The 13,559-nt window shown below is 36.8% G+C and overlaps 4 protein-coding genes and 1 long non-coding RNA gene across 15 annotated transcripts; 2 read left to right on the top strand and 3 right to left on the bottom strand.

Annotated features, from left to right (window-relative positions):
* Positions 1-11: 11 nt before the first annotated feature.
* AT5G64430 (Octicosapeptide/Phox/Bem1p family protein) lies at positions 12-2,272 on the bottom strand. Its single transcript, NM_125839.4, has one exon. The coding sequence runs from the start codon at positions 1,931-1,933 to the stop codon at positions 392-394; it is 1,542 nt and encodes a 513-aa protein (NP_201248.1). The 5' UTR covers positions 1,934-2,272; the 3' UTR covers positions 12-391.
* Positions 2,273-3,563: 1,291 nt separating this feature from the next.
* FAAH (fatty acid amide hydrolase) lies at positions 3,564-8,470 on the top strand. The gene is made up of 21 exons (NM_125840.4): positions 3,564-3,764; positions 4,081-4,159; positions 4,252-4,361; positions 4,456-4,516; positions 4,660-4,850; positions 4,927-5,056; positions 5,209-5,286; positions 5,363-5,510; positions 5,645-5,757; positions 5,836-5,911; positions 6,059-6,130; positions 6,273-6,324; positions 6,571-6,651; positions 6,737-6,820; positions 6,905-7,008; positions 7,087-7,179; positions 7,276-7,344; positions 7,475-7,539; positions 7,637-7,698; positions 7,838-7,933; positions 8,053-8,470. Exons 2-21 carry the CDS (start codon positions 4,081-4,083, stop codon positions 8,110-8,112), a joined length of 1,824 nt encoding a protein of 607 aa, NP_201249.2. The 5' UTR covers positions 3,564-3,764; the 3' UTR covers positions 8,113-8,470.
* A 941-nt stretch (positions 8,471-9,411) lies between these two features.
* AT5G09190 lies at positions 9,412-9,697 on the bottom strand. Its single transcript, NR_143188.1, has one exon. It is a non-coding gene; the product is annotated as an other RNA (long non-coding RNA).
* A 103-nt stretch (positions 9,698-9,800) lies between these two features.
* Positions 9,801-10,613, top strand: AT5G64450 (NYN domain protein; the record flags this gene model as incomplete). Its single annotated transcript, NM_125841.1, has 3 exons — positions 9,801-9,879; positions 10,051-10,182; positions 10,279-10,613. The coding sequence occupies 3 exons, from the start codon at positions 9,801-9,803 to the stop codon at positions 10,611-10,613; spliced, it is 546 nt and encodes a 181-aa protein (NP_201250.1).
* An 86-nt stretch (positions 10,614-10,699) lies between these two features.
* AT5G64460 (Phosphoglycerate mutase family protein) lies at positions 10,700-13,487 on the bottom strand. Of its 11 annotated transcripts, none has more exons than NM_001203684.1 (11): positions 13,335-13,420; positions 13,158-13,206; positions 12,897-12,967; positions 12,673-12,780; positions 12,520-12,599; positions 12,116-12,278; positions 11,800-11,874; positions 11,563-11,651; positions 11,176-11,295; positions 11,063-11,107; positions 10,701-10,969 (listed from the first exon to the last, which is right to left on the bottom strand). In NM_001203684.1, the coding sequence occupies exons 3-11, from the start codon at positions 12,954-12,956 to the stop codon at positions 10,861-10,863; spliced, it is 849 nt and encodes a 282-aa protein (NP_001190613.1). In that variant the 5' UTR covers positions 12,957-12,967; positions 13,158-13,206; positions 13,335-13,420; the 3' UTR covers positions 10,701-10,860. The 11 variants fall into 11 exon arrangements, with proteins under 11 accessions (NP_001032138.1, NP_001190613.1, NP_001331672.1 ...); NM_001345628.1 differs by having other exon boundaries at positions 13,330-13,420; NM_001037061.3 differs by lacking the exon at positions 13,158-13,206 and having other exon boundaries at positions 10,700-10,969; positions 13,330-13,421.
* Between the last annotated feature and the right edge of the window lie 72 nt (positions 13,488-13,559).

The raw sequence follows: 13,559 nt of genomic DNA on the forward strand, positions 1-13,559 counted from the left end.
TTCTATCTTCCACAACAAAATGATTTTCATGTGGAACAACCCATATATATTATGGCCGAAGGACAACTACACCACTTGGATAGAAAAAAGGAGTTCAGCTTATTATGGCGAAAAGAAAAATAAAGGTAAAATGGCTTAAAAGGTTCTCAGATAAATGCAATCAAATGCACAATAGACTGGATTTAAGCAACGCGATGGAAGTTGCAGAATCAAGAACATCATCATAAGATAAAATAAACAAGTAGATAAAGGGAAAAAGAAAAAAACATTATTTATCAGACACCAAAGTGATCTTAATTACACTATATATATATATATATATAAAAGATGATGAAATTTGTTGTAATAGATTAACAATAATCTGATTCAACCATATGAAATACCTCATCAATCAAACAGCCGAATCTGAACTCTGAGATGAAACTTTAGGTGCCATGTTCATAGCAACAAGCTTCCCGTCCGGTCCAGTTCTCAATTCACTCATACCAGTTACAGGTAAGCCAACTCCATGGTACTGCGGCGGTGGAGCCTCCGTGTAATAAACTTGTTTCCCCATTCCTCCAGTGTAAGTCACCTGAGTATACGCTGATGTATCTGGTAATCCTACTACTTGTCGTGGCGGTGGTACTGCGGTGTATTGCGGTGGTGGAGGACCAGAGGTAAAAGGCTGAGGAGGAGGAGGTTGTTGTTGTTGTGCTGCTTTTGTTCCTATAGGTGCCTGAAGTGGCTGAGCCACGTTGTACGGTGATTGGTGTGGTTCTCTGTAAGTATCTGAAGCCACTCTCTGTACCTGAGGATAGTAGCCGCCTTGGTTTACTTGTCCTGTAAGTATTGGTCTGATGACACCTTGCGGTTGCGGTGGTGGTGGCGCGTGGTACACCGGAGATGGAGATGGAGATGGGATCATGTAAACTGGTTGCTCTGGTAATCCTAATCCATGTGTGGTTGTTGGAAATACGACTCCTGGATTGTGGTTTCCTTGCCAGAAAGTCGTCATCGGAGGAGCTTGCGGATTCGTTTGAGGAATCGTCTGCTGTGGCGGTGGTGGCGCAGGATTTTGTATGTACGGTGGAGAGAAGTATCCACCTCCGGTTTCTATTAAACCGTCTTCGTTACTCTTCCTTCTGTATACAGCTTCCTGTTGTTGTTGTTGTTCTTGATCCCTAATATGCATCCTCTGAAATTCCTGCATTTGTCTTTGAATTTCCATCGGATTTACGACGTGATCCGGTTGAATCACACGCGGATCGTTAAACAAAGGCGGTTCTAACGCCACAGGAACCGGTAATTTCACCTCAGCCGGTGGTGGCGGCGGCGGAGCTGCAACTTTCTCCGATCCAAACAAAAAATCCGCATTATTCGGAGGAGCAGTTACGGATTTCTCCGATTCAGATAGCCTAGGAACAGTGTTCAACGCCTCGACGAAGCGATCTCGATCCGATTGAGTCGAACTTTGAGAACCAAATCCAGAAGAAGCCGGGAAGAGAAACAAACGCATCCTCGCTGGCTTAGACGACAAACGAAGCAAGCGATCGTACTCGTGCATCATATGCTCCAGATCATCATCGTTCGTAACCGAGATCAAAGCGTCTAAGTCTTCTCCCGGAAGCTGATACTTAAACGTAACTTCTCCTCCGCCGCCATCACCGCCGCCGCATACGGTGGAGAGTTTGGAAGCTAAAACAGGGAATCTAATCCCGCGATCAACGGAAAGAATCTTCGTTTCTCCGTTTACGTAAGTGAGCTGATTATCGTGAGGCCGTGGCTGAATCTTGCCGCCATAGCTGCACATAAACTTCACCTTGTAGCTATGTTGCTGCTGGTTCTGGTTCTGATCATCCCATGGAGGCGGCGGGTTATCGAATTCGATCTCACGAGATCTCGGTGACGAGTCGGTTGAATCTGGATAAGAGTTGTACGAGAATTTCTCCATCTCTCCGCGAAAATTAAATGATTTTTTTTGTTGGTTTGGCTTAATTCATGAAGAGAAGAAATTAGAAAGAAATGAAGAAGACTGTTGTGATGAAATGGTTTTTATTATGTATCGGTGATGGTGGTGTTGGAAAATGAGTACGTGAACTTATTGCTCATTTACACGTGGCCTGTCAGATTTTATGAGTTTTAAGGCGGTGATGAGATTATGTGACGGTTCTGTGACGTTAGCTGAATCTCTCCATGGATTAATATGACTTTTGGGGACACTGTGAATGGGCCCAACACTAGTGTTTTGATACTTCGACGTTGAAAGAGGCCAGCTTTTAGCCTTTTACATGTTTTTTCTTAATATTTTGTTAAATCAACATTAGTGAAGCAATATTTTTAAGGTTAAGTGATAAATAAATAGTTAAGAAAAAGGGAAAAACAAAAGTCGTTGTCGTCGATCTTTCGCCTGATCAGGCTTAGATATGTTTTATGATTGTGTTATTGGATTTCTTTTGTGTATAACAAATATTTGAATGTTTGAATCATCATCATTCATCAACTGTATTACACATCCGAATAGTCTTTGGGTTAGTTCTAGAAGATAGATGTTTTTTAGTCTGTCAACATGCAGAAGAAAACTGTAAAAGGGTCAACAAAAAAAAATTGTTATGTTAAATTAACATCAAGAATATAAGATAATTTAAATTTGACACCGGTGAGTGTATACTCACTTTCTCGATTGTTTGCTATTATTATATACCTTAGATTATTGCCAACTTGCACCTTATTATAAACGGTGAAATTGTTGTAATTATTCAAACTTATAATAGACGTATTTCACTAGCATGCCGAAGGTGCAATCATGGTCGTACAAGAACAATATTTATATTGTCAAATTCACGTAACAATTTTTGTTGTTTTCCTTGTTTGTCGAAGACATGTGCATTGATTAGTATTTCTTCCAATATTATTTTGTGTTAGAACTTAGAAATGTTCATTATTTTCTCATCCTCTTAAATAATCCATATATATATGGACTAATCGGCCCGCCGTCCCGGTACGATGTTGCTCGATCAGTCATAAATCAAGTCGTGTCTCGTGGTTGTTTGTACTTGGCAGAGCAAGTCAATCAACCGAATTTTGGTAAAGATGCATCTTAGCCAAAACTTTTGATTTCACTAGATATACTAGAATTTAGCATTATACGAATGTCGACCATACTTTTTGATTACTTAAGAGCCTCTTATATAGTTAGTCCTATTATTGATAGTTTTCTTGTAGTAATATTTGAATATTATAACGAATCAAATTTTTCGAATCTAATAAGCACAAAAGAAAAATGGAATCGAATATTATTTTAAATGAAACTATGTACTAACATAAATCCAATTATGTTCAAATGAAACCAAATCAAATAAATGAAGTATTCCTAGCTTTGAATTAGTAAGTATCATATGAAATGGCTCCATATGGAAACCAAAAAATCCAACTGAATGCAAATGAAAGTGTTTTCACTACTTCATCGTAAATATAAAGAAATTGTTAGGTGTGATAATGAAAAACATTAGTTAACGGGCCAAAATTATATATTTACATAATAAAGGGGTAGTTTCATAAATTTGAGAACATGGTTGGAACATTTCAACAAATGAGACGAGTTCAATGTACACTTGAATTATGTACAAATCAGTACAAGAAGCTTAAGATTTGAAGCTAACATATAACATTCAAGTTCCCAACAACTTCACCGCTCATCTCCGCACGGCTTTCTTCATTTAGTAATCCTTCGCCGGATCGGATCATCGTTTCTCAGATTCCTCTTTTTAAGTTTCTTCTTTCAGGTTCGCAATCCGAATCTTCCACAACCATTGTTCGTTTCGCCTGTGATTCTGGTTTCTGAAATTTCTGCCTTGGCGTGGTTTCCTTGAATCTGATTACTTGGATTCTCCGATTCTCATAGTTCTTACCAGTTTTTGTTTTTTATTTCACTTAATTTGTTCTGATTCTGGATAACAGATTCTTATGATAAGGTGAAAGATACTAGAGATTCATCGGTTTTGTTTTGTTTTGGCAATTTTCTCAAGTGTTTGACTTATAGAACAGTGACGTGTGTGATCTATGATATCAATTCCAAACTTAATGATGTTTTGTTTGTAGATGGGTAAGTATCAGGTCATGAAACGTGCAAGTGAGGTTGATCTTTCTACTGTCAAATATAAAGCTGAAACCATGAAAGGTCTGGTTGGTTTTACAAATGCACATTAATTCTGTGGGTTTTCTGCATAGACATGAGAATGTGCCTTTTACATGGTTTTCTGTAATTTGCAGCTCCTCATTTGACTGGCCTTTCCTTCAAGTTGTTCGTTAATTTGCTTGAAGCACCACTTATAGGCTCTTTGATTGTTGATTATTTGAAGAAAGACAATGGCATGACAAAGGTCTAGTTTGTTCAAACTTGACTTATATCTTCCTCAGGGTTGTTGATGATCAATGTTCTTACATGTATGTGCTTTTCCGTGTTGTCACTGGCAGATTTTTCGCAACACAGTTATACCAGAAGAGCCCATGTTTAGACCGGAGTTCCCATCTCAAGGTATATTCTTCTTCTCTGTCATCTATTCTCCTACAATCATATGTTGTATACTTACATGAAATATTGTGTAAGATTACTTCAATGAGTAATCAATATATACACCTCAAAAGGATGATTGTGTTGTGTGTATGATTTTCTACTAGAACCGGAGCATGATGTTGTCATTGTTGGCGAAGATGAAAGTCCTATAGACAGATTGGAAACAGCCTTGAAATGTCTTCCTCAGTATGATCCTTCTCGTAGCTTGCATGCAGATCCAGTGTCATCTTTCCGGTACTGGAAGATTCGTGATTATGCATATGCCTATAGATCTAAGCTGACAACTCCATTGCAGGTTTTTCATCTGAATTTTTTAGTTTTATTACTCTCTTTTTTTGGCACTAACAGAGAGCCTTGTTGCTTATTGCTAGGTAGCAAAAAGAATAATCTCAATCATAGAGGAGTTTGGCTATGACAAGCCTCCAACACCATTTTTGATTAGATTTGATGCCAATGAAGTCATAAAGCAAGCTGAAGCTTCTACACGGAGGTTTGAACAAGGTAAAATTTATGCATACTCCAAGATACATTTTGTAGTCCAGATATTATCACAGCAGCATCGTTATTGTATCTGCTTAAAGTGTCAGCTTCAGTGAGGTGTTAGACATGATTGTTGAGATCTGTGTTGATCATGTTGGGTGTGAGCTGTGTAGGAAATCCAATATCTGTTTTGGATGGAATATTTGTGACAATCAAGGACGATATTGATTGTTTACCCCATCCGACAAATGGTGAGTCTGTTATTCTTATATGTTACTAAGAATACTTCCAGATACAACAGAACTGTCATAGAGTTTTTCATTAAAGGTGGAACAACATGGCTGCATGAGGATCGTTCTGTGGAGAAGGATTCAGCTGTTGTTTCAAAACTGCGTTCTTGTGGTGCAATCTTACTTGGCAAGGCAAATATGCATGAGTTAGGCATGGGGACCACCGGGAACAATTCAAATTACGGGTAAGCTACACAGCAGAGGACACACAAATCTTGCGGATAGACATAAAACTGTTTTGTTACTTCAGTATGTTTCTTGCACCTTTAGTTCACTCTAGTTTTTCATGTGTATGCTCCTCTGGTATGGTGCATTGCAGAACCACAAGAAACCCGCATGATCCTAAAAGGTACACGGGCGGATCTTCCTCAGGTTCAGCAGCTATTGTAGCCGCTGGACTATGTTCAGCTGCTCTAGGAACAGATGGTGGAGGTATCAAAGTTATATTTATTCGTTTGATCTGACCAATGATGTGCATACCTACTAGGTTTAATGATTCTGAAAATGCAGGTTCCGTTCGCATTCCTTCAGCACTTTGTGGTATAACGGGACTGAAGACAACATATGGTCGGACAGATATGACAGGGTAAGAGAATCAGGATTCCTATTAGAAACCCATTAGGCCTTTTTCCCCCTTCCTTGTGTCTTAACAGGTTTCTACTTTTGCTTTCCTTGGTCCATGGCCAGCATTATTTGCATATGATTTCTTATGTGACCATTGTCATCTCTGCAGGTCATTATGTGAAGGTGGAACAGTGGAAATAATTGGTCCACTTGCTTCATCTCTGGAAGATGCCTTCTTGGTGTAAGTTTTAATCTTTTTTGAGACGAGAATTATTCTTTGTAAATCTGTTCGAAGCAAAACCATAAATTATCTAATTCAGATGTTTGGTCTTCTGAGAAACCTGGATGTTAAAACTAATCTGCCTTTTTGTGTTTACTTTCAGGTATGCTGCAATCTTGGGTTCTTCATCTGCTGATAGATATAATTTGAAACCGGTAAACTTTCTCAGTCATAGTATATTTACTATAAAATCTTAATGAAGAAGTGTCTCAGTTTATACTCACTTCTGTTCCCAAGAATATATGATATCTCTTTTACTTGCTGAACCACAAAGATTTCAGAAATATAATTCAAAATAAAAATTTCAAATATTTCTGGATGCAATGATGATGATGTGTGATAATGGCATATAATCTTGCAATATGTTCCCATATGATTTGGTCTTTGCAATTCTTCTGTAGAGCCCACCGTGTTTTCCAAAGTTATTGTCTCACAACGGAAGCAATGCAATAGGATCTCTACGACTAGGGAAATATACAAAGGTGAATATTCTATCCTTGCTAGTTAATCTGAGTTGGGATTTGTTATATCAGTGGCATATTTAGTGCCTTGTTTTTATCCATGCAGTGGTTTAATGATGTCAGTTCAAGTGACATCTCTGACAAATGCGAAGACATCCTTAAGCTCCTATCAAACAATCACGGTTGCAAAGTAATCTGAACATTTCAGTACTTCTCTCTCAATCTACGGATACAATGTTTCAGCTACAATCTCTCTCTATTGTTTTCATTTCAGGTGGTGGAGATAGTGGTTCCTGAACTGGAAGAGATGCGTGCAGCCCATGTTATTTCGATTGGGTCTCCAACACTGTCTTCTCTTACTCCCTACTGTGAAGCTGGGTATGTCTCTAGCTCTATCATCTATGAACCAAATTAGAACTTTGGTTTAAGAACTCCCACATTTGTCTTGTATTTCAGGAAAAATTCAAAACTAAGTTATGACACTCGTACCAGCTTTGCAATTTTCCGTTCATTCTCTGCTTCAGACTATATCGCTGCTCAATGTCTTAGGTAAGCGGCAATAGAATAATGCACTGTATGCGCAGCTTTCACTTTTGCTTCTAAAGTCACAAGAGTAAACCAATATTGATAGAATTTTTGTTGCAGGCGAAGATTGATGGAGTATCACTTGAATATCTTCAAAGACGTTGATGTCATTGTGACCCCTACAACTGGGTACGTAATATAATTTCATACCTTATCAAACCATCTAGCAAATTGAAGATCCCTATATTACTTGCAATGTCTTCGGATATAGTTACTTGTATATTACTTACTGCTTAAACTCCTCTCACTTTACAAACAGAATGACAGCTCCAGTGATACCTCCTGATGCTCTCAAAAATGGAGAAACCAATATTCAAGTGACAAGTTTGTCAAGCAAAACTCTAACTTCTTACTTTTGGTGCAATCTAATACATAGCACATTTACATCAGAGTTCTGATATTCAAATTGCTTCTTTTCTAGCTGATTTAATGCGCTTCGTTCTAGCTGCAAATCTCCTCGGCTTCCCTGCCATATCAGTCCCGGTAAGACATTTTTTTTATCAGTCTCTAACCAAGGCTTAGACAATCATGTTACTTATTTCATTCTTGCAATATAATCGTATCTTCTTTCTGATTAATCACTCTCTTTTTCTAACTTATTGGCAAACAAAAATCAACGCAGGTTGGTTATGATAAAGAGGGGCTTCCTATAGGATTACAAATAATGGGAAGACCTTGGGCCGAAGCTACCGTCCTTGGTTTAGCTGCCGCAGTCGAGGTACTCTCTCTTTTTCTCTCTCTGATACGTTTTCAAAAGATCAAGTAGAAACTAGTGCGGTAAGAGGCGGTAAATAGTAAGAGCGGACTCTGTAACTTGAATCGATTTTGGTATTTCAGGAACTGGCTCCAGTTACCAAGAAACCTGCAATCTTTTATGATATTCTCAATACAAACTGAATTCATAAGGATCTTCCACAGAACTGAAAAGGCAAGGATTGTCTCTGGCTGCGGAATATTATTTATGTTTACATTATATAAGGTTAATATGTCAATTGATCTACAAATCGACGATTATTGTGCTATAAACCGTGTTGGAATTTCTTACGTCGACTATGATTAATTTTAAAAGATGTGAATTAGTCTTGAGCATACTTGTAAACTTTTAAAATGCATTTTGAAAAAAAGTTTAGAAACCTGAATGCTAAGTAAATCTACATAACAATGCAAAAACGAGTTGAATTTGTGGAATCACTAATGACAAATGCTAGATCCAAAATCCGGTTAGTTTCACATCGTCTTGCAAATTTATTTATCCAAATTTCTATTATTTAAAAAGCTTTAAAACATTGTTTTAAATTCCATAGAAAAAAATAAAAATCTTATATAAAATCATTAGAAGCTTGAATGTTAAATCTACATAACGATGCGAAAACAAGTTGAATTTGTGGAATCGCTAACGACAAATGCTGGATCCAAAATCCGGTTAGTTTCACATCGTCTTGTAAATTTATTATCCAAATTTCTATTATTTAAAAAACTTTTAAAAAATTGTTTTATTGAAAAACCTTCAAAGTTTTAATAGTAATATAAAAATATAAGTTTAAAAATATTATTTAATAAATGAAAAATAAGTGTTAAAAATCTAAATTAAGTGTAAACCATATTGAATCTAGAGTACCTCTTAGGGGTTTGGATGATGTATCCAATTAGTTTACACAAAACAGAAAAATTTAACAATTAATAAAAAACCTTAAAATTTTAACTATAATATAAAATATACATTTAAAAACATTTTTTAATAAGAAACAAGTCGAAAACTAAAATTTTATTATAGAAAAGTTTAAAAATCTGTAAGAAGTTTTACTAAAATCCGTAAACTTTAAAACTTTAGCGAATAAGAAGTTTTAGTTTTATCATTAAAAGAAAATTAAAGAGAAGGGATGAAATTGACCTTGGTTTTATGGGCCGAAATTGTTTCTTGTTTGGGCTTTGCACAAAGATCTCTAGTTTTGACAACCGTCAACGGCTAACTAATCCCGATCTATCCACCTTCTCAAGCTTGCTTCTCTTTGATCATCTCCGTCGACGATGTAGCCCCCACCGCGTCAGAATTCTCCGTAGAAGAGAGATCGCACACACATACATATGATCTCGCTTCTAGTTATTGTAAACAAAGGGCTCATCTTCCATCACGCTCTCGTTTCTTGTTGGCGAAAAGCAACGGCAACAAATCAAAAGATATAAAATAGAAGAAGTAAAGGAAGCAGGAATCGAAGAAGATCATGCTATAAAATCAGACTTTGTATTTGCAATTCTCGCTCTATAACTCTGTCTTTCTCTGATTTGTGAATTGTGATGATGAGACTATATTTTGTAGACCCATCTTCTGTGTAATTTCCTTTCTTTCAACTCAAGTTTCCTTTTCTCTTGTTACTCTTCTGTTGTTTCCTTTTTTACCCTTTCGTTTGGAAAATTCCGGAGTAAAAGGTTCGGTGAATAAGGACGAATGGGCCTAATTAATATCTGCAAGGCCCAGCCCAATAAGATATACTATCTAAGAACAGATTTAAACCCCTAATAAATAAAGTTTTCACGCGTGATCTGTACGTCTTTAATTTACTTGTCCTAACGCGTGATCGGAAACCATGGCTGCCGACGAAGGCAAATCTTCCCGCCGAAACAGTTCTAACGTGGATACTCCTTATTTGTCCGAAATATACGCCAGTAAGATCTCTCGCTATATCTCTCGAAGTTGTTTAGTTTCGTCAGATTGATAACTAATATTTGATCATAGTCAATCTTTTTTTTAATGGATTGAATATTTTGATTGCAGAGGGTAACACAGGTGTGTTTTGGGACGTGATCCTGATTTGATCTCTAAGAAAATAAAATCAGCTCTTGATGATAAGGGTTGTTATAATGGTCCTGTCTCAATCCGGTTGTACGACGATGAGAAAAACATCATCCCCAAAGAATTGATAGATAAATATGACGCTGCAGGAATCAGTATCACTTTCGTACCCGAAGGTGAGTGAACAATTCATTTGACCTAATCCATCTCTTATCTTATACTAAATATATGTATATGTAATCTAATCTAGTCCTCTGTTGATATATATATAGTTGCAGAGGCTTATGGATATGCGAGAGCTCATAAGATGGTGGTGGACATTCTTTTGTGGGCAGTGGACAGTCCTATAGAATCCAATTTGATTGTACTCTCAAAGAACTTCAAAGAAGAGTTGACTGTCTGTGTTATTCAAGGCTTGCATGGGAGAGGTTACAATGTTCTCTTAGCAGAGCCTTTAGAACATATACCTTTTACTGAAAGCTCAGAATGGCTTTGGGATAGCCTTTGTCGAAGCCTATCATCAGATGGAGGCGGAAGCTCACAACATGTTGACAATAAGGCTGATACTGTTGCTCTTGCCGATTCTCTGAGGAAGCAAACTCTGTAGAGGAGACTAATGTACTTATGATGCTTTATGTTATATTGTGATTCTCTTTGATTTGTACGTTTTAATGTGATCCTGAGATTCACTTTTCAGCAACTAGCAACGTATCTTTAACTCAGTAAGTCAATAGTAAGATCTTTAACTCGATAGTCAATAGTAATACTAATAAGAGAGTTGCATACAGCAAAGAAGGTGTTTGTGTATAGATAAATAGAAAAGTTGAAGACAATGCAGTGTCCATCATAAAGAATCACTCAACTTTGATGTTGTTATCATCTACAACAGCATCACTTGGAAGATCAATCCCCTTTGGAATCTTTCCTGGATAATCAGTCACCGAACTGTCCGATCCCAACATACTGTGAATACATGAATGAAAAGCATTAGACTATACATGGTTACTACATCGTCAAAGCTCATGGAAAGAAAAATGAAATGAAGAAACTTCATACCTTCTATCGACGATGACCATTGAACGTAGCTCACAATTAGCAAAGCTGCAAATCAAATGAAAATTATGAACCTAATAGATTAAAAATTCATAACTAAGAGTGTGGAAGCTTACTGGCCGCAAATTTCCTTCTTAACATCTGGATGACACTCGTTTTGTAGTGCATTCAATGTGTGAAACAAGAAACCACTGTGTGTCACAATAGCTATCTCTTTTTCTTTCCGTGTCCATAGCCTACAAATCCAAAACCAGCCATCATACAAAGTTCTGTTCCATCAACATTTTCGATAAATCAACAAGACTAATGGAGATTACTTAATTTCTACATGGAACATTAAAAGGGTCTTCTTCAATCAGAGGTTGATCCTATTTGATGCCAACTTCTACTTATCAAGCTAAGAATATCGAGGAAGCTAAGAGGATGTTTCTCTAAGTTTCAAGTTCTGCACAATCTATTAAAAAGAACTAATTTCTAGAGTTTAGATATAAAAGAGAAAATACCAGTTCAGGAACTTTTTTCCTCTAGCTGCAAGTTCTTCAATCGTTTCTCTAACATCAGCCTTCCATAACTTGTCTTCCTCGCTTTCTATCTGAACGCAAATTTAAATGTGAGGAGTCCTTTGAAGCACATATAAGTTGTTTGGCGTAGCTGTATGCTGTTAATAGTCAACTGGGCAACCAGAAGATTATAAGTAATAATCAATGCCAGGCACATCTAAGACTCTCAATATTACTTGCCAGTGAAAAGTCAACTGCAGGGAAAAGAAACTGATAGTCGCTGATACTTCTCCTCTGATCACATGGATGCACTCCCTGTGTCCACAAAAATGGAATACAAAAGTGAAAACTTGTCGCAGCTAAGCATAATTATTTCGTGACTAGATCTAAGCTTTTGAATAGGACAGCATTGCGAGTAGGAGTGAAAAATACTGCAAAACTTGTGTTTGTTTCATGGTCACTTTAAGTTTTGTGATAATTGTGAAGATAGATAAACGCAATTCTGTCCAGTTTTAGTTTGTCTCTAGGCTATATGTATTACACTGAAAAGGCATACCAAATGCTCTCTGCAGGACTCCTCTGTAATAACTGGTGGGCAGTTTAAACTCGATATAGCTGCACGGCTGCTATTTCCTGCATTTGCTACCATTAGAGGTAGTACATCACTCATATCCGTGTAGCCCTCTCCACCAAAAACACCAACAGCAGTTTGCAAGGTTCTACGAGCAAAGCAAATCCACAAAAATCAACACTGTCAAAGGTTTATCAAAGTGGAGTGCATGCATCAATGTGATCGGTCTCACACAATCTATTACACTGGTAACCTATAATCTGTCACACAATATAAGAAGTTAAATATTACACTGGTAACCAATAAATCTATCAGTTTTCCTAACCAAGAAGACCAATTAGACTAAGAACCAGTTATACTAAGATTTCAATCACAGATGTCTAGAGTACCTCATCAGTGGAGACGAAATGACCAGTTCGATCTTCTTGTGAAGTCCACTGGAATGAACATGCTTACGCAAACTATCTACCTGTCACCAAGAGAATCTATATTAATTTTTTTTGGATAAAGAGATGCAAGTGAAGTTATTTTTCTCTATAGACCTGTTTCCAGCCAAGCTGGGTCAACTCAGCATCAAAGTAGTCATGAGACATGTAAGCCTTATAATTCTTCTCCCCATCCACATTGTGAATCCCCTGAGCATGTCTCACCTGAACAAAAAGTAGTCAATATCAGCCCCAAATTCTGATACGCAAACATTAGAGCATTTTTGAAACCTTCAAAAGATATAGATTTCAGCTCAAAGAGATATTATAACACCACTCACTAGGTAAATGGTTTTGCAGCGATGCAAAGGGTACAAACCTATACCAGCACCAGTCTCCATTTCTGCAAACACTGATTTAAAAAAACCATCAACTAGGATATGATAAATAGATGCAAAAAAAATTGATAGCAGCTAAAAAAACTCACAAGCAAATTGCACACTGTAACAAAAACTAAAGTTTCGTTTTTTAAGACAAAATCCGAATCGGAGACATATAAATCAGGACACCAAGATCGAATTAAAAAGAAGGGAAATACATACACCAATCGAATTCAGAAGAATCGCTCAAAATCAAAAGCCAATGGTTTCACTATTACACAAAAAACAAAATGTAGAGATTAAAATGATACTTTCACTGTTTCACAGAGCTAATCATTCACGTAGATGAATACAATAAAAACGTAAATATAATATATATACACATTGGTTTAACCTTACACAGGAGATTCGAAGAAGTAACCCAAAGGAGGAAGAGGAAAGAAGATGTGAATGAAGTAGGCGAAGAAGCAGAAAGTGATTAGATTAGTTGGATGATTAGGCTTTGTTTTTCTTTTTAATTACTTTTATAAATTAATTATCCATGCAGTGGACCAATGAAAACGATTTTTTTAAAAAGCTTTCTACAAAAATAATAAAATGGTGAGAGCCGTCAATAATACTAAC

The sequence above is a fragment of the Arabidopsis thaliana genome, chromosome 5, assembly GCF_000001735.4.
Source record: "Arabidopsis thaliana chromosome 5, partial sequence".
NCBI lineage: Eukaryota > Viridiplantae > Streptophyta > Magnoliopsida > Brassicales > Brassicaceae > Arabidopsis > Arabidopsis thaliana.